General features: G+C 43.2%; 2 protein-coding genes across 6 annotated transcripts in view; one reads left to right on the plus strand and one right to left on the minus strand.

The window, feature by feature from the left end:
* Positions 1–3,767, minus strand: part of LOC126407721 (E3 ubiquitin-protein ligase TRIM21-like) — a 297,595-nt gene extending 293,828 nt beyond the window's left edge. For 4 of the 5 annotated variants that reach the window (XM_050072889.1, XM_050072888.1, XM_050072886.1 and 1 more), the window contains exons 1-2: positions 3,663–3,767; positions 16–1,305 (exon numbers count right to left, since the gene is read on the minus strand). In XM_050072889.1, the coding sequence (XP_049928846.1) occupies positions 16–1,296 (1,281 nt within the window). In that variant the 5' untranslated portion in view covers positions 1,297–1,305; positions 3,663–3,767. The remainder of the gene's footprint in view (positions 1–15; positions 1,306–3,662) is intronic. The other variant, XM_050072890.1, reaches the window with a different exon arrangement.
* A 6-nt stretch (positions 3,768–3,773) lies between these two features.
* On the plus strand, positions 3,774–20,243 carry gpr37a (G protein-coupled receptor 37a). Its single transcript, XM_050072867.1, has 3 exons — positions 3,774–3,928; positions 7,303–8,693; positions 17,593–20,243. The coding sequence occupies exons 2-3, from the start codon at positions 7,734–7,736 to the stop codon at positions 18,418–18,420; spliced, it is 1,788 nt and encodes a 595-aa protein (XP_049928824.1). The 5' UTR covers positions 3,774–3,928; positions 7,303–7,733; the 3' UTR covers positions 18,421–20,243.
* The last annotated feature ends 16 nt before the right edge of the window (positions 20,244–20,259 follow it).

A 20,259-nucleotide genomic window follows, 5' to 3' on the forward strand; every position in this document is an offset into this window, starting at 1 on the left:
AGTCTTCCCTTTAACCTGAACCTCATAATAAAATCTTCCTGAAGAGAAACTCTGCTTTGCTAAGACACAGGGACAAGTATCAAATCTCTCTGGATTCTTTGGGAGATTCTTCTTTACATCACCACATGTAACTTGTTTTCCATCATCAGACAGGATGAGATAGGGATGTGCTGTATCAGGATCAAGTGTCACATCCACTGCAGACTGCTGGACCCTCTTCAGCTCGACCTCAGCGAGAAGCTTCTTCATCTGTTTACTGAGCGTCTCCTCCAGCTGACTCACAGCTCTCCTCACAGTCCCCTCATATGAAGGTGGATGGACGCTGACCTCTGTCCAGTCCTTGGTGGGTGGAGCAGTGTTCAGGGAAGTGAAGCTTTGGAGGAGGTGGAGGTGGTCTTCAGAGCGTGAGACCTGCTCCACCTCAGTGCTCCTCTTCTTCAGCTCAGAGATTTCCTGTTCCAGCTCTTTGATGAAGCCTTCAGCCTGTTTCTCTGTCTTTCTCTGCTTCTCTTTGATCGTGTCCATGAGCTCGGCCTGGCTTCTCTCAACAGACTCCTTCAGAGCGGTGAAGACCTGAACACCATCTGCTATCTCTCTGTCTGCATCTTCCTCACTGAGCTCCACTGAGTGTTTGATCTCCTCAATCTTCAGTCGTCTCTTCTGGATCATCTGCTGAATTTCAGCCTCTGTCTTCCCCAGCTCGGCCTTCTTTCCTTCATATTCTTCTCTCAGAGGAACAACATCATGTGTCTTGTGGTCTAAAACAGTGCAGAGCATGCAGACACACATCTGGTCGGTCTTACAGAACAGCTCCAGCAGTTTATCGTGCTTCAGACACATCCTGCCTTCCAGGTTCTCCACAGGGTCGATCAGCTGATGTCTTTTCAGGCCTGATCTTGTCAGATGAGGCTCCAGGTGAGTCTCACAGTAGGATTCCAGACACACCAGGCAGGACTTCAGGGCCTTCAGTTTGGTTCCAGTGCAGACGTCACAGGGAACTTCTCCTGGTTTGGAAACTTGTTGCTCTGAGCTGCTGCTGCTGGCTTTCTGTTGAGCTGACTGTCTGAACTGAGCAGCCATCTCAGAGATGAAAGTGTTGACCTGCAGCTCAGGTCTGGTGTAGAAAACCTTCTTACAGTTTGGACACTGATAGGGGACATTAATATTCCAGTGTTCAGTGATGCAGGTTTTACAGAAGTTGTGTCCACATGGTGTGCTGACTGGATCAGTGAACACATCCAGACAGATGGAGCACAGAAACTGATCTTCAGTCAGCAGACAGCTGGCAGCAGACATATCGACACTCTGAGGACACAAAGTGAGAAACATCAAAACTGGGATTACATGTTGTTTTTTATTTGTTTAACATAATCAAACTATGATCAATGTAATATAAGGATCCTGAATTCTGTTGTTTTATGAATTTGCTGTGAGTGAAGGAGAGCTCAGATGTGCAGTTCAGCGATGGTATTTCTATGAGATCATCAAGCTCAGAAAATAAATGATAACTTGGAGATCTTTATTCTAAAACATTTACTCTGACTGCCTGCAGAAAAAATACTATTCCTCTAAATACTACTCAAACTAAAGTTGCCTCGTGGTTGTCTGCCTCAGTGCAGCAGTCAAGTTTCTCGTACAGTTTACATCCACGTCTGTAAAACATAGATGCTTCACACATCTTCCCCCCGGCAGCACAGAAGATCTATACAATCAGCACAGTTTCAAGATTAGAGTCACCAATTCAGTATCTGACCAAATGTCTCTCCTTCTGTTCCTGAGATATGATGTTGAATAATGTCCAGAAAACTGCAGAACATTATGATGTCACAGTGAAGTTGACCTTTGACCTTTTAGATATAAAACATCATTTTATCCTTTTAGACATTTATATGTAATTCTGTCATAATTTGCATATGAATTCTTGGATCATGGCCAAAAACACATTTTGTGACGTCACAGTGACCTTTGACCACAAAATTCATTCAGTTCATTGTTGACTCCAACTGGACGCTTGTGCCAAATTTGAAGAACTTCGCCCAAGGCGTTTTTGAGACGTCACGTTTACCAGAATGGGTGGGATGGACGACTTACAGACGACACAGAACATAATGCCTCCGTCCACGGCTGTCACCAGCACAGAGGCATCAAAATGACATTATAATCTTGAACCTAAATCTAATTATTAAGACATTAGCAAACGTTAACCTGCACACATTCATCAGAAACACAGAGGAGATATAATAAGACACAAAAAACATGAGAGAGAGAGATGGAAAGTAACTAATTACATTTATTACAGTACTGTACTAAGGTACTATTTGAGGTACTTTAGTTGAGTATTTCCATTTTCTGCTACTTTATACTTCTGCTTTGGTAAAAACATCTCAGAGAGACACATTCTACTTATTCCTCCACTACATTAATTTAATATCATTAATGAATTTACAGATTCAGATTCAGAATAAAAATTATAATCAACCAATAAATCCTGATGTATTATTATCAGTTAAGATATTATTGACCTCGGGGGGAATTTACAAACCACCCAGCAGTGTATAAAGTCATTAAAATTAGCTCCACTGTTAACAGCTTCATCATTAAAGTGATGAACACATTAATGCATCAATAATTATAATCCTGTAATATAGTATATTTTTCTGAAACTGGACGTTCTGGGTAATGAGTCATTTTACTTTTGGTACTTTTAGTTTGATGCTAATACTTGTGTATTTTTATTGCAAATCAAATAGTGACTGCAGGACTTTTACTGTAACAAAGTATTTCTACACTGTGGTATTACTACTTTTACTTCAGTAACAGATGTGAGTACTTCTTCCACCGCTGGTTCATATTGATGTAAACTCACACTTAAACCTTGTTGCAGCCTGAAGTGATTTTAATCCATGGTCACGTTCAAGTTTCATGAACACAAACCAAAACTCTTCATCCACTGTTTGTTTGTGTTTCAGTCATCAGATATTGTCTTCATTAATAACAGCCTAATTGCTCCATTCTTCTTCATAGTAATAATGTTTCACTTATATATCGGCCTTTATTTAATTCATGTTTATTGCTCCGACCACAACGTTGCATGTGTCTCCTGTAAATCCCATCTGCACTATGTTTACACCTGGTCTGCACACCTGCCTGGGATGCTGTCAGTGACACAGGAAGGTTGGAAGAGATCACATCAATATGAGTAACATCAGACATTCATCTGAAATCTGATAAATATGCTGTTTGTGCAGGTCTGCATAGTATATGAATATGAAGGATAACTGCATTTCCTCAGGGCTTATTTGGGCTGGCATTAATTGGTCGCCACGGTAACAAGAAACCATTTATTTGTACCAGCATATGAAAACATGTGGGGAAACCAGTCTGACTGGTCTGCAGTGGGGAGTGTTAGCTCGTGTTGTTTCACAGATAAAAACAGAGTTCACTGTTAAAGTCGACCTGAAAACTTTAGTTATTCAAATAAAAGTTTCAAAAATAATCAAACTATGTTAAACTAACTCTCCATTACTGTCACATCAAACATCAAATAATATAACAATACTGCTACACTGCTGCTTATATTGTTATTAGAGTGGAAATATTTGAAAGCAGGCCAAACATTTTTCATATGAACCTTTGAAACCTCTGTAGGACAGTGAACTCACCAGTGTTTGTTGTTGAGAAAAACCTGCTGGATTCAGTTGAATGTTTCTTTCGAGAGAAACAGAGAGACTCGTCTCGACTGCAGCTCTGCTGTCACTCACACACACTTTCACTTTCACTTCAGGTCATGTGACTGTCAAGCTCTCCTCTTTCACTGTTGCTCCACCTCTCAGTGGGCCGTCACCAAGAGGGAGAGGTGGAGGAAGTATTCAGATCCTTTACTGAAGTCAAAGTACTAATACCACACTGTGACAATACTCCACTACAGGTAAAAATCCTCTCTTCAAATCCTTCCCTCAGTAAAAGTTTGATCAGGAACATTTATTATAAGTATGTGTAAAATGACTGATAGTGCAGTAAAGTGTTCCCTGCTGTCAGTGTTTTATTCTATCTGATGTTTTTGGATTAATATTCCTGCTGCATTAATGTGTATGTGTCATTTTACTGCTGTAGATGTTTCAGGTTGAGCTCATTTGAACTCCTTTATATCCTGTTGGGGAGTTTAATCTACAGCAATGCATCATGGTCTATAAGATCATCATATGTCTGTAGCGTGGCTGTCCTGTGAGAACCACGTATCTCTAAAGAGTCATAAAAACAGCCTGTTTTCAGCTTTGTGACGACGACTTTTCAGCTGATCCAAGAGGGTTTTTAAAGAGTTTATTTAGCTTCAGAAGGAGGAGAATTTTCTCAGCTCATAAAGGAACACTTCATCCTTCAGTTTATCACAAACATTCAGCATCAACACATCTGGAGATACATGGTTTTCACTGGACAGGAAGGAGCTAAAGCTGTCAGACTAATGTAGTGCAGTAAAAAGTACAATATTGACCTCTGAGATGTAGTGGAGGAGAAGTATGAAGCTGCAGAAAGTGGAAACAAGTACCTTAAATTTGTACTTAAATACTGTACTTAAGGAAATGTTGTTGTTGTTCAACCCCACCTCTGTGTGACCAGGCACTGAAGGCCAGCAGCCATGATGAGAGACTCAAACACTGCGTCTGAAACCAGCTCTGCTTTCAGTAGATCAAAGTGTGAAACCCATCAGTCAGAAACAAACCCTTTAATATTCTCTCTTAGTTTAAATGTTGCAGATCAGACTGCTGCAGCAGAGCTGCTGTAATACACAGACTCAGAGCTAGATGGTGCACAAGACCTGTAAGTTTTTGCTCTGATATTGAATTCAGTGAACTTCCCTTTAAATACAACATGTCTCTGCTTGAACTTCATTTCTCACCAAACTGCTGAGGCACACTGGTAAAGTTTGGCTGTTTGATTCAAAGTTTTAGCAATCAAATAATAAACTTTGGAGGGATATTTTATAAATACCACAACTGTGAAATGAATTCCTGCAGGATCATTTAGCCTGTGTGTTTGTATTTATGCTTTTTCTGTAATACCAAGTGTTCCTACAACTATATTAAGTTTGGTCATATCAAACAATAGAAAGCAGTATTTAACTCTTCCTCACTCAGTTTCCTTAAATATCCTATTATGTGTTTCCTACATGTGTAATACAGGTAGTTGTGTAATTTATGAATGTATTATTGGCAGCATGAAAGGATTACTGAACAGGCCTACAGGGCACAGGCCCAGGGACCCGACGTGTAAGGGGGGGAGCCCTGGCCCTCACCTGCACGATGTCACTCATATTGACATGTACTGATCTGCAAAAGATTCAAAATGACCACAAAGGGATGTGAAGGAACTTCAAAGAGTCACAAAGTAACTACAACAGGGACGAAACAACCCCCAAAAAAAGACACTGAATTATCTTACAGAGACACAACATAATGACAGAGACACAATATACAAAAAGGGGCAAAACATACCACAAAGACACAAAACTATTACTGTTCCATCTGATTTTAAGACGGCCAGAGTTTTACCCCTTTACAAGAAGGGCAGCAAGCTTGGTGAGGGTAATTATAGACCTGTATCTATGCTATGTGTAGTGTCCAAAATTATGGAAAAAATCATACATGAACAGATTGAAGAGTACCTACATAAAAATAAGATATTTTATCAGTTCCAGTCAGGCTTTAGAAGTCCTGCCTGTTGTTTTTGACTGATAAAATTAGAAAAGAAATTGATCAAGGAAAACTTTGTGGAATGGTTATGCTCGACCTGCAGAAGGCGTTTGACACGGTCAATCATGGCATTTTAAATTACAAATTAAGAGCTCTTGGTTTTGGTGACAGTGCTTTGAAGTGGGTAGATTCCTACCTTACTGACAGACACCAGAGGGTAGACATAAATGGAATGTTATCCATCCCAAAGGCTTTGACATGTGGTGTCCCACAAGGGAGTGTTTTGGGTCCATTGTTGTTTTTAGCATACATTAATGATCTGAACTTGGCATGTGCATGTGATTTATTTTTATATGCGGACGATGCGGCATTGCTGGTATCTCATAAGAATAAAGCAACTGTAGAAGATACACTAAGCGCGGAGATTCAAAAAGTAGCGGGGTGGCTCTCCGATAATAGGCTGTCCCTTCACCTTGGAAAGACTGAGTTCATTCTCTTCGGAACTAGACCCAAATTGAGAATTTCACCCAATTTTGAGGTAAAATTTGGGCAGTCAGTAATTACGGCAAAAACAAAAGTTTACTACCTTGGATGTGTTATAGATAATATTTTGTCAGGAGAGGATATGGCCATGAAAGCACACAACAAGATTACCAATAGAACAAAATTTCTGGCAAGAAATGCAAATATACTGGATTCAGCAACTTTAAAAACCTATGCCATTTTGACTATGCTGCCACCTTCTGGTATAGTGGCACTGGACAGTCTCTTAAAAGCAAACTGCCGACTGCTCAAAACAAGTTAATTAGAGTTGTTTTGAAGCTGCATCCCCGCACTCATTTGGATTCAGTCCATTTCAAAATGATTAATTTATTAAATGTGGAAAAAAGGGTGGTGCAGATTAAAATGAGCATTGCCCACAAAATAGCTTTTAAAAATGCACCTCCCTACCTTGCTGACCTTTTAATCCAGTGAGAGCTACACACTCTCACAATACCAGAGGCAGCCAAACAAATTTTGTTCCCTTGAAATTTAAAACTAAGTTCGGGAAAAATACCTTTTCATACACTGCAGCCTAGCTGTGGTGTGATATTCCCGTTTCTCTCAAATTAATCTCAAATGAAAGAAATTTTAAATTCAATTTTAGGAAATGGCTGACTAATTGAAGATTCTGTGCTTTCTGGTTCCAAAAAAAAAAAAAAAACGTTTTCTTTTTTAATCTTCATTTTTAAATGAGTGAAGTTTCTTTTCCAGCAGAGAAAGAAAGGGCTTTATTATTTTCCATGGAAAATTCCTTATTTTAAAATGTAATAAATATGTTGAAATAACTGAGGGGCACTTATTACCAATGTCACTTCATCAATATGTCCAAAACTTCTTGACTCTTTAATGAAGAAAAGTTTGTCATATATAGAAATAATGATTTTAGTGTAATTCATGATAATCCCACAGATTACACTTCAGTGTTTTTACAGATTATTATCGGATCAGAGCAGGTTTGACAGATGACTCCCTCCTCCTCCTCCTCCTCCTCCTCCTCGTCCTCTTCTTCCTCCCTCCCACCCGCCTTCCTCCTCCTCCTCCTCCTCTCGGGTCCTCCTCTGTCTCTCAGGCGGAGCTCGGCGTGTCCACCAGCCTCATTTCACCGTGCTGTACCCTGACCTCTGAGCGCTCCGGGGCGGCTGTCTGCGCCGACACTTGATGGGACGAAGGTGGACCTTCCCCGGCTGGGATTTAACCCTCTCCTCCCTCCTCCACTCTCGGCTGCGGAGGAGCTGAACGGTCAGTAATTCTTCAGCCTAGTTTGGGATTATTTTTCCGCTCTGGTGTGTTTGGTGATGCCTCCAGACTGGAGCCGCTCCGGGACGCACCCAAACCCGACAGGTGCACCTGTTAAACAGGACCAAAGACTATGTGAAAGCTGGCTGCGCGCAGAGATGAAGGAAAACTGAATCTTTTTGTGGCAGTTTGAAGTTTGAATTTTTTTGACTGATTATCAGAAACCAGAGATGGATCGATCATTTTGGAAAACGCAGCAGTTTGATGTCACGGGTTAGACAGAGCCACACGATGCTGCTTCCATTCTCGAGGTTACTGTGTTTGTGGCTGTGCAGCGAGGTCGTCTCGAGTCAGCTCAACAGGCAGAAAACAAAGACGACTTTCAGCCCTCATTATGAATCCACCGCCGCTGATCGGAATGCGCAGAGCCGGAGATGGCGCACAGTCATCGGGGAGGACAATGGGGGGACGCACGGGGCCATTGCGCAGGCCTCGAGGCTGGATACTGTAAACACGTCTTCCCCTGACCTGCTGGGGACACAGATACCCCGGCGCGCTGTGCGTAAAGGCGACGCGCAAAATGGAGCGCGGCGCGACCGACGGGTACCCCCAGATGGAGCTTTACGCACGCATGTAAATGAGGCCGGTGAGCCGCGTAGTGGTGGATGCAGCCCGGGAGAGGTGCTTAAACAAACCCCGCATGGACGCACGTGTAACCTCGGGAGAACCGGGCACACCCGGCGGCGGAGACGAAGCGCAAAACCCAGCCGGAGGAAGCGAAGCGAGCCGCTGCAGGACGGAGCCGCCATGGCGCAGGAACAAGAGCCCGGACCCCCCTTCGGACTCAACACCAGCGACTACGAGGAGGAGTACTCTCTGCCGGACTTCCCCGACTCCACGCCGCTCATGCCGGTGGACCCGCGGACCAGACGGAAGCAGGTGAAGAACCCGTTCTACCCGCTCACCGCAGAGTCGTACGGTGCGTACGCGATCATGCTCATCGCCGCCGTCATCTTCAGCGTGGGCATCATCGGGAACGTGTCTCTCATGTGCATCGTGTGTCACAACTACTACATGAGGAGCATCTCCAACTCGCTGCTGGCTAACCTCGCGCTCTGGGATTTCATCATCATCTTCTTCTGCCTGCCGCTCGTGGTGTTCCACGAGCTCACCAAGGACTGGCTGCTGGGGGAGTTCTCGTGCAGGATCATCCCCTACCTGGAGGTGAGAGGGGAGGGGGGAGGGGTTGGTGCTGCTCAGTGTGCATGACTTAGATATCAGGTGGGAGCAGGTCTGAGAGCTGTTGATGGATGGTGACGAGAACACACGGTTTTAAACACCTTAAACAACAGTGTACACTGTATTTGAACCATACACTAACAATACAAGTAAGTCAAACATTGCACAGCTTCAGAACTCGTATCTGAAATGCAGATTAAAAGGTGCGTAATATTCCACCTGTTCATCCTGACCATTCAAAGATCCCTGACCAGTGATATGGGGCAAACTCCACAGTCCTAGTTCTGTGCAAAAACACTCACCAGTCTGAGTTAATCAGATCAAAAGTGTGTCTTTCAAAGTTAGTTTTTCTCCTGGAGTCTCCTTGGTGAGCTGTGATGGAAGGAAAGTAACACAAAGATGAAACATTTGTAAGGTAAACTTTAATCTCTCTGAGGGGCAGTCTGAGATACAGACAGTAGTCATGAGTACAACAAAACACACAGTATCCAGAATCATGGACATTAATGGTCACTGCTGGTTAGGGTAGGTGATAGCAGACGGGACAAAAGACATCTGTTACACTTAGTGTTGCATTTACGGAGGCAAAACTTCCGCCCTGGAAGCATCTGAAACTTGGAGGGGATGTTGAGAGTCTGAGACAATCGACCGAGCTTTAGAACTGAGCCTCTCCTCAAACACATCCTGCAGGTTGTTCAAAGTAACACCAGTGATCTTACAGCACAACTTCAGCACTTCTTCCAACTTGTCCTTGTTTTTCAGGCTGAGATCACCAAACCAACAGACAGTGTTAAAAGAATAAAACAGACTTGATAAAAGCAGAATAGAACATTTTCATGATTGTCCTGTCTACATAAAAACTCCTCAGCTTCCTTAAGAAGAACAGGCGTTGGTTTCCCTTCTTACAGATGCCGTCAGTGTTCACATCAAAGTTCAACTTGTCATCTACGACAGTGGTCCAATACTTCCACTGCTGCCACCGGCTCCCCCTCCATCACACAAGGAGCAGGAAGGCAGGGCTTCCTCTGAAAATGTGTGTAGTGTGGAAAAATATACATATTTCTTAAGTTTTATGGCCAAATTCTCTCCTTTTCATCCTGCACCACAGCTCAGCAACGAGACTTGGCACCAAAAAGACTCCATATTATCTTCAGCTGAACTTCAGCACGCATTATTTCAGGATTTGTCACCCATCAGTCATTAGATTCACTGTATGAAGGGATTTCCTTCCAGCGAGAATGAACAGGAGGAACAATCACAGCCACCAAACAAATTTAGTATATACATATTATATGTATACATTTATAGACTCAGAAAAAATGTGACCTTTGCCTTTAAATCAGGATCTTTAACTAACCTCAACCACACTGTATAATAACAATAATAAACTGTATTTATATAGCATAGCATTTATAGAGGTTGCAAAGTGCTTCACAGGGAAAATCAGAAGAAATAAAAACAGCACAGGGGTCATAAAACACCGGGGGGTAAAGTAGTGAAGTTAAAAATGATCAAACCAGCAACATATTAAAAATTCAGAAAGTCTTTCCTATCATAGAGTGTTTAAAGAATGGATTTAACTGTAGTTTCCATGCACATGTGACAAGAATTCATTTTTATGTCGTCACTGAACGACCTGCACTGAGTTTATAAACAGACAGAGGCCTTCAGGAAGATTTGAACACAAATTAAATGCATGTTATGAAGTCTGCTAACAAGATAAAAATGTTTTTACACCACTTCATTTGATATTTTTAAATTCAAAGAACCGAATGTCAGAACTAGATTATTTAGAAACTGATCAAATTAAAGTGAGATGTTCATAACAGATGATAGTTTACAGTTAATAAAATATTATTTACTAGTTTAGTTTCATGTTGATGTGAGCGGGTGTCAGCAGAATTAGGTGGAGAGCGGCTCCAGACTGCAGTCAGGGTTTAAATGTGACATCATGCCGTCCAATCAGAGTGAAGATCAGGATTAATGAGGAGTCTCTCAGACTGGGATTAGACAACAATCATCACCACCCCCCAATAAGTGAAGGAAACAGGAGGTCTGATATTATTATTATATGTTCTGGGTCTGTTTCTTCTAGTTTGGGCCAAGGCTGTTAAATGAAGGCTGGGACACGAATCTGTGACTCTGTGAACTATGGGGTGTGACGTGCAGAGTGTAACTGGAGCTGTGATGTTGGAGGTTAAGCCAGAATTAAAGAGATGGTGAGCGCTCACTGTGGCTGCGTCCTGCAGCGCACAAAAACAGCTGATGCTGCAAAACAGCAGCAGTTAATATATATATATAATCTGATCCGACAGATTTCTCTTCCTTTAGGCTAACACAGATTTACAGACCTAGAAACAGCGACTGTGTGTGAGTGTTTTGCAAAATAACATTCAGTTTAAGCGAGTTTATGAACAAGTCCCCAAGTCTCCTCTCTCACACCAAGTCAGTCTGCTCGTGAGCTGCAGATTAAATCAGTGACACTGTCCGTGTTTCTCATATCTATACTTTTCATATGAAATATATTCTGACTGAAGGCCTGCTGCTGACGCCTCAGTGAAATTTAGCAATCATCCCCATGTTCTTATGATCGTGGACGAGTTATTGAGCCTTTTGGAAAGTGCAGACCAGATTTCACTGTGTTGACGCGATTGGACGCTGTATCATCTCCTCTCTTTACCCGCCTGGTTTTGGCGCATTAGCTCCACTGAACAGAATTCCAGGGTTCTCACAGTCATGGAAAACCTTGAAAAGTAATGGAATTTCACAATCACTTTTCCCAGGTCTTGAAAAGTCACAGTATTTGTCAAAATCTGTTGTGTCCCCGTCTGGGGGAGTAGGAGTGCCACATAAATGTGTGTAAGGCTGTTCCCTCCCCGGTCCCCAAACCAGACGGCTCACAGCAGAAATGTTGGTTCAAAGTAAAGTTATTTATTAACAATAAGGTGAAGCAAAAGTAATTCAGGGTGAAGCAGGTCCAAAACAGCCATCTAAACCCCGAACATACTAACTACACCTTTGTGAGAAAAACAAAACAACATTCACTAAATCTGGCTCCCTAGGACGCATCAGAAACATGAGGAAAAATGTACAAAATAAAATGGCAGCCCACCCTACAGCCTCAGAGTTAGGGCTCATTTATGCTCAACGTTAAGTACAGATCCGGATCCGGACGGAGCCTTCTGTCCGTACTCCGCGTTCATTTCGTCCGTATTTCTGCACGTTTCCATAAAGCTTGTGGAAACGGGCCAAACGGAGCAGTACCACCGGCAACCGTGGGGGCAGTGTTGCTGTCACTACCTGATACGTAGCTCTAGTGAGACACAAAGAAGAAATAACAATTGAATTTCTCTCATCAGCAGTACTAGAGAAAATAATTCTCCGTCCTCCAGTCGCGATGTATTTAACGGCCTCACCGACCACCGCCTCCTACAACGCTGCCTCTGTTTTTGTCTTTTATGCAAGAGGTACATTATCAATATCTCCTCCACAGTCGCCATGTTTGTTTTTGAGTTTGTTGTTGTCATAAACTTTTGACGCTGGGCTGCCTCCTGGTGGATATATTGGTTAACATCCATGCCAACGTAAAGGACGCATGGAAGTATGTGGGCAGTGACGGTAACATCGTTTGAAACGGACGTATACACTTTCGTACGTAAAGGGAGCATAAATGAGCCCTTAAGTTCAAAATAACAAAGGTAAACTGACGTCACTACCGAGGAACCAAATCTTCAGGTTTGACACAAACACAGTACGGGAGGTTATGGAGCCGAGGACAGGAACACTGCTGCTGTCAGTCCACTGTCAACCAGCCTGTTGGGAAGCCGAGGGTTTTAAATAGCACACGGTAGTTGGGGAGCCAATCAGCGGTCAGCACTCCGAGACCAAACCAGCACCTCCAGCCAATCAGCACACCACCCCTGTAGTTAAGAGACAAAGATCCTTACACAAACAGAGCACTCACTCTCACACTCAAACATGTGAACGACAACACTTCTAAATTCACCAGAGCCATAACAGTTTTGGAAAAGTCATTGAATTTCATTATGTATAATGACATTGTTACAGTGTTCGTCTGTGGATAACCGTCCATGTAATGTAAAGGCAAATTAATTTTCTGTAGCGGTCAGTGTGACGGAGCTTTAATACGCATCGATGTGTGACAGCGTTTTAGTTACCATCACATGTATTTAGTGGTTCTCTCCCTGGGTTTGTGGGCAGCTAGCTGAATTATGTTTGAACAGAGTTTGAATCTGATTTTGTTTCAAAACACTCTGGAGCAGATGGAGCAAGAAAAAAACTTTATTATGGGTCCTTGAAGGACATGGAAAAGTTTGGAAAATTCATCCATAAAAATGTGTGTGAGCCCTGGAATTCTTAAAGCTACATATTTTAACTATAGCGTGCTTCCATCTTTGAGGCAGCAGTTTGTGTTTGACACCTCTGTGCTCAAACTCAGCTCCATAAAATAATGGTTTTCCCAGTTTGGTGTGAGAGACCGTAACTGGTCTGCACAGACCTCAAACCCTCCCAACACCTTTGGGATGAACTGGAGCCAGACCTGATCTCAACATCAGTGTTGCACCTCACTGATGCTCTGGTGTCTGAATGGAAGCAAATCCCTGCAGCCATGTTTGAACATCTGATGTAAAGCTGTTACTGCAGCACATCAGTGTCCGTACTGTTGGGATCAGATGTCCACATACTGTTGGCCATGTGTGTCCACACCCTGTAATCTGAGTGTTGGTGGTGCTGATGTTTTGAATCAGCTGAGCGCCTGAGACGTTAGCAGCAAGTTATTAACATATTTATTATGGGATTTTTTTTAAATATGTGAGGTCTGGAAAAAAAAGGTCACGTTTTTTGAGTTTAATCCTCTTAACAGCAGCAGCTCTTTGTCTGAGATGATGACCTACATGACATCAGTTATACTTTACTGATGTCACCAGCTGTCCTCTTCCCTTTTTGTATTCTGTATTTCATTCTTTTATTACTATGATTTTTATTCAAGGGTGTTCCATCCTTTAATTTTGATTTAAAAAGAAATATGATATATTTTCACTCAAAACCAGTCTGAACTGTAAATCTGATATTAGATCTGTCAGTGTTTTACTTCCTGGTTGATAAAGTAACACGTACAGTACAGAGTTGAGACTGAGCTGCAGATCTGAGATCAGTCCTGTCGTCTCCTCTGATTGTTTAATGGAGCGAAATCACACAAAATAGCAGTTGAGTATTAAAGGAGCTATATGTAAGAAATCTAAAGCAAATAGTCGTAAAATCCTCCTAATATGTCACAGAGACTAAGGAATAATGTTCATATAACATACTGATCTCACCGACAACAATAGCACAGCCAGAATATTCGCATTTAAAATATTTTTTTACAGTCTGCAAATCATGTTTATGTTTTGAATTTGTGTTTTGGCCTGTTGCGCCACCCACTGCCGTCTACCAGTCACACAGTCAGTAGAGTCTCAGCATCAGTTACAGTTACGACTGAGCTACAGCAGCACGGCAAGCAGCATTAGCAGTGTCCCGGTACATAGCATTAGCAGCCGGCTCCTCCTCAGCTGTATCCCGGCAGCAGCGTTAGCAGCAGAGAAGCTGGACGTGCTCGAACGGTCCGCTGGAAAACCAAAGATCAAGGACGCGGCGACGTGGCCCTGCCACGGCAGCCGCCCATGGGCAAACAAATCAGTCTCCAGCATGCCGCTGTCCAGCAACCTCGAATCTGTAGGGGAGGGGGGGCGGACACGACTCGCGGCAGTATTTTGAATTTGAGTGCAGTAACCGTTTTGGCCACATTCTTACATACAGCGCCTTGAAATACGAGAACTGCTGTGATGGTCTGACCCTACACACACACACACACACACACACACACACACACACACACACACACACAATTTCAGAAACATAAGGCCTGAAAAGTCATTAAATAGTCTTAAATTTGAACTTGTGTGGTCTCAGTTGCCACAAACATTTTATCATGTTTACACTTGGAAAAACACCTTTTTTTAAACATAAAACTACTTTATTCAGTGTTTTACTGATTTAAATCACCTGGTCAGTTTGTTTTGGAGAGGAAGGGTCCTCTGTGGATAATTTGGTTCCTGTTAAAAACCTCCTGAACGTCTGGATCTGAATTTATCAGAGAGAAAAGGGTGAGCGTACTTTAGCAGGTGCTGGGCTGGTGGCCTGTCTCTGATGAGCAGAACAGCATCGGAGAAACACTCAGTCCATTTACCTGCACAGTTGAGCTACAGTTACAGCTCAACTGGACCATTTAACTGGACTACTGTCCTTGTCCCAGTGCACAAGCACAGGGGTGGAATTGATTTATTGACTGAAGTATGTGCGGCGACTCTGCGACAGGTGGAGATATGCCCTCTTTCAGCTTGTTAGTATTGGACCTTTTTCCTGTTGACCTATTACGTCACAGACCAAACAATGGACATTCTGTGTTTTCCTCCTGTCCATTTAAAAATATTTATCTCTTTCAGCTGACACAGCAAGAACTCATTTGCAACATGCCAAACAGTATTGGAGAAACTCTGATTTGTAATGTGAACCATCTTTATTCAGTGTTTTTACAGGTTTGAATCAGAGGAAGAGACCTCTGCAGATAATTTGGCTCCTGGTAAAAACCTCCTGAACAATGAACACTGACGGAATTTGAACCGGGAAAAGTTTCAGCTGATTCCAATCTGCGATCCTCACTGCTAGATTCCACAAAATCTTACATGCTGCTCCTTTAAAATCTAAAAGGTTAACTGATCTAATTTCTCGTAGACAATATAAAGTAACGTCAGGAGTTGCTTGAGAAATATTGTTTTGAGTAACAGAAGCTAATGGAACAGCAGCTAGACAGGAAGTGACATCATGTTATTTATGACGATGGCCTTTACAACAGCGTAACACTGTGTCCACACACACACACACACACACACACACACACACACACACACAAACAACTGGTCTGCTTGTCTGTTGTTGCTCATACAGTGTGAAGTGTTTACAGCAGCTGAGACACAGCAGATGTGGTGTGTGACGCAGAGCAGGAGGGAGAACAGTGTGTGTGTGTGTTTGAACTGTGTGTTCCTGCTCATCCACTGATGTAAGAACACACTTCAAGTTATGTGGTTGTTTGTCACATCTTCACACAGTTCACTTGGGGGTCAGGATTTCGGTTAAGTTAGGGAAATGATGTCTCTGGAGTTCAGTCATAGTTCAGTTACATCATATCTTCTTTACCTGTTTCATCAGTGTGAGATTTAAAGGGGGTGGTTTCAGCTAAAGTTAAACTCTGCAGAGACTTAAAGCTGCAGCAGTGAGATATTAATCCAATACAGACATTATATCCACTTTGTTTTTTTCCCAAAGTTAAAAAATTATGATTTAAATTGGAAATATTGAGTCAAAAAATAAAAGTTAAATATACAAATCTAATCAAAAACAGGCTGCCAACTTTCAGTGATCAACAAATTTCCCATTCTCATTTCTAAAGACAGAGTTCAGTTTATAGAAGATATTACAACCCAGTCACCAGAATAAATGTTGGTATTTTATGTTTCTGCAAAATGCAGATAAATTAAATCTGTTTGTTTCATATGACAGAGCTGTGTGTTTTGTTTGAAGCTGATATTTTGGAAATTTATGTTCCAATTTTCAACTTAAACCTTAAACACTGAGGATAACGCGTGGTTATGGTGAAGAAAGGATCGTGTTTTAGCTCAAAATACGCAGTTTGGTCGCAACAAACTTGGCTGGAAATGTCACTTTGTTGGAACAGTGGTCTGCTGCCGACTAGTCTGAGTGGGCGGAAGTTCGCCGCATAAATCAGCCTCTCATTGGGCGGAACGAGCCACCGCTGAAGTCCCGTCCTACCACCTCCAGTTGTGTAGCAGTTTTCAACACGTCCTTTACTAACTTTTGCGGTGTTTGATCTTGCGGGGATGTAGCCATTTTTCTGCCATGGTTCGCGTGTTACACCAAAACCTGTTTCCCCCCGGCAATATTGCAAGCGCACCGTTGCTGTGGCACCACCCAGAACGATTGTGATTGGTTGAAAGAAATAAAAAAAGCCGGGGCGTTTTTTTCTCCAATCTTAAAGTGAGAGTCGGCCCAGCCAGACCTTTGTTTTCTTGAGAAAGGTCTGGTGAGCGAGACTAGCTGCCATCTGACCTGAGTCTCCACCATCCCCTCCACCTCCTGATGAGACACCCAGCTAATATATATTTGTTTCGAACTACAACACTTAAGAAATGTTTAAATGTGCCAATGCACCATATGCATGGTTTAGAGAAACATACAATGCCAGTATTGGCCAATGAAAAGAGGCATGACGTGACAGGTAACACAACAACGTCAGCAGGGGTATGGAGTTCCTGGACCTCATTGTTTTTCCAATGTTTGAATTTTGCTGCTGTTCTTCCTCTTTGAGTTAGCTGCTAACTGCTTACAGCTACTTTTTAAATGTTCTACAGTGGTTCCATAACATGTTGCCAAAACGTTGCCCCGGTGCCGCCCATAATCCCGTCCTGTTCATACAGAGGTCATTTCAGTGCTGTTACTGCCTCCCTTTCCTGGCTTAGTGGCGAAACAACTCTGTCCCCCATTACATGATCTCACCTCTTATACAGAAGTCAACAAAACGAGGACTAGCTAAACACAGCATGCGTTAGGTTCCATAATAACACTTTGTAGCAATCGGTGCAACTAGCTGAATAGCTGAATTGTGACCATTCTCATCTGGGTGCAAATAGACGCTCCATTTGTTTGTTTCTGCCAACACAGAAAATTGTTCCACTCTTATTTCAGAAACATGCAGAGAACTGTTTCCTGTGAGACGTGTAACCTGACACTCTTCTTCTTTTCACAGGTGGCTTCTCTCGGGGTCACGACCTTCACACTTTGCGCTCTGTGCATCGACCGTTTTCGTGCTGCCACCAACGTGCAGATGTACTACGAGATGATCGAGAACTGGGCGTCCACCACGGCCAAGCTTGCCGTCATCTGGGTGGGCGCTCTGCTGCTGGCGCTGCCTGAGCTGCTGATCCGACAGCTGGTCACAGAGGCCAGCGACCCGCCCGACGTGACGCCATGCGAGCGCTGTGTGATCCGGATCTCCACTGACCTCCCGGACACGCTGTACGTCCTGGGACTCACCTACGATGGCGCTCGCCTCTGGTGGTACTTCGGCTGCTACTTCTGCCTGCCGACGCTGTTCACCATTTGTAGCTCGCTGTTTACTGCCCGCAAGATCCGCCACGCGGAGCGGGCCTGCATCCGTGGCACCAAGAAGCAGATCCAGCTGGAGAGTCAGATGAACTGCGCCGTGGTGGCGTTGGCGATCCTCTACGGCTTCTGCATCATTCCAGAGAACATCTGTAACATCATCACCGTGTACATGGCGGCCGGCGTTCCCAGGAGAACCCTGGACATCCTGCAGCTGGTCAGCCAGATGCTGCTCTTCTGTAAGTCCGCTGTGACGCCGATACTGCTGTTCAGCCTGTGCCAGCCGTTCACCAGAGCCTTCCTGGACTGTTGCTGCTGCTGCTGCGACGAGTGCGGCCCGCCCCGCTCTTCCACCGCCGCCACCAGCGACGTCGACAACGAATGCACCACCACTGAGTTGGAACTGTCGCCATTCAGCACCATCCGCAGAGAGGCGTCCACCTCCTACAGCGCTGTGGGGACACACTGCTGAGGTCAGAGATCACCATCGTCAGGTGGAGCTTCCTCTGGGTTGTTCCTCTGATGTCATCGGAAGTTTGGTCGGTGGACGCGTCGACATATCAGGCTGTCAATTCCTGAGTTTTTTAAAAACTGTTGAACACGTTTGTGTTTACTGACGGACGGACTGAAGACGTCACTGTCTGTCAATTCACTGTTTACAGAGTTTATATATGAAAGAACACAGTCTGTGTTAGTTAATAGCATTTATGTGTTTAGTTCTTTTTAATTAACTCACCAGTATTTTTACTGAATCTGCACTCGGCCTGACTTTTTGTTCATTTTCACTGTGTTGTACAGAAGCTGAGAGCAGACGTGGATCCTCAGCACAACGTAGACTATGAGCCCATTTACACCTGGTATTAACATGTGTTTCTGTGATCTGAACACAAGTGAACAGCCGAGACACATCGCCGTCAACACCTGTGTCTATGATGTGTCTCCATTTGACCACTTGTGTTCAGATTTCATTACATCACTTACTGTAGAAGGTCAAAGGGCATCGCATACAGTTATTATTATGTCCATTCTCTGGCTAGCTACTTGCTAGCATGCTAGCTAGTCACGTTAGCAGTTGTGTCGGTTTCTCCCTCCATAGGGCAGAACCTCAACAAATTCATCATATCATCAGTTCATCACATCTACGTTTCCGGCACTGTCTCGGGCAGCAGCCTGCTAGAGTTGCTCTTCGTCGTCTTGTGCTAGCACACTGTCACCAAAACAACCATCACACCCTGCAGTGATGACGTAGTCCTCGTCAGTGAAGCATCGGGACACATAAGTGTTTACACTGCAAAAGATCCGTAGACAAATGCATCTAAAACCACCTCGTCAAGCGGTTTGAGTGATCGGATCACAATGCATCTTGGTGGTTGTGCACACTTGTGTTTAGAGCTCTACACTTGTGATCAGATCACCCAAACCACATGTTAATACCAGGTCTAAACAGGCTCAATGTCCTGAGCCTGAAACATGTGGTTTCCAATCTTGACGTATGTGATAGTTAAATTCGTTAACGCTTTATTTTACGTGTCTATTGTTTCAATTCAATTTCCTTGGGAAAAAAACAGATTAGTTTGTTTTAGTTAGTTGTGTTGAATTTATAAGCAATTGTTAGCTTTCCTGTAAAGAACCGCCTGATTTAAAGCCAAACTATTATTATTCTTCATCAGAAATTTTAACTCTCCATATACTGCATGTTGAACTGTATGTTTTCCTGTAGACATTTTGTATGTTCAGCTGAAATGTTGCGAACTCACTAAAAGACTTCCTGTGCTACGCTTGCGGTTACTTGGAATTCATCAATTAATTGGGCAATTAATTAGTGCCACAGTTCTTTTCAAGGAAATTGTGGACCCCTAAATTAAAGTGTTACATTAAAGGGATTGTTTGGATAGTATTTTTGAAGTGAGGTTGTATGAGGAACTTCTCCACAGTCAGTGTATTACATACAGTAGATATTAGTCGGCAAGCCCACAGTTTGGGGAAGCAGACAAGATTACCACCACGGACGTTAAGCAATGTAGTGCTGCGGACGGGGGCAGCAGCAAGACGTATTTTAGCCACCTAAAAGAAATCAGTATCAGTTTAAGTGTATGCTGTACTTAGAGTATTTCACTGCTTTGCCTTGCAGCAGTCAGTCCATTCCTACGGGGAAGCTATTAACAGCTCAAGTTTCTCATCTTTGCTTTAACTAGTCCATAGCCATTGGTAGCTTTGTCACCTTCTACCTATGCCAATCCTCAATGCCTATGTGCAGTTTCACACAGATTGACCACGTCAGTGAGTAGAAAAACGTGGGACAGACAGAATG

Source organism: Epinephelus moara, chromosome 20 (genome assembly GCF_006386435.1).
Source record: "Epinephelus moara isolate mb chromosome 20, YSFRI_EMoa_1.0, whole genome shotgun sequence".
Classification (NCBI taxonomy): domain Eukaryota; kingdom Metazoa; phylum Chordata; class Actinopteri; order Perciformes; family Serranidae; genus Epinephelus; species Epinephelus moara.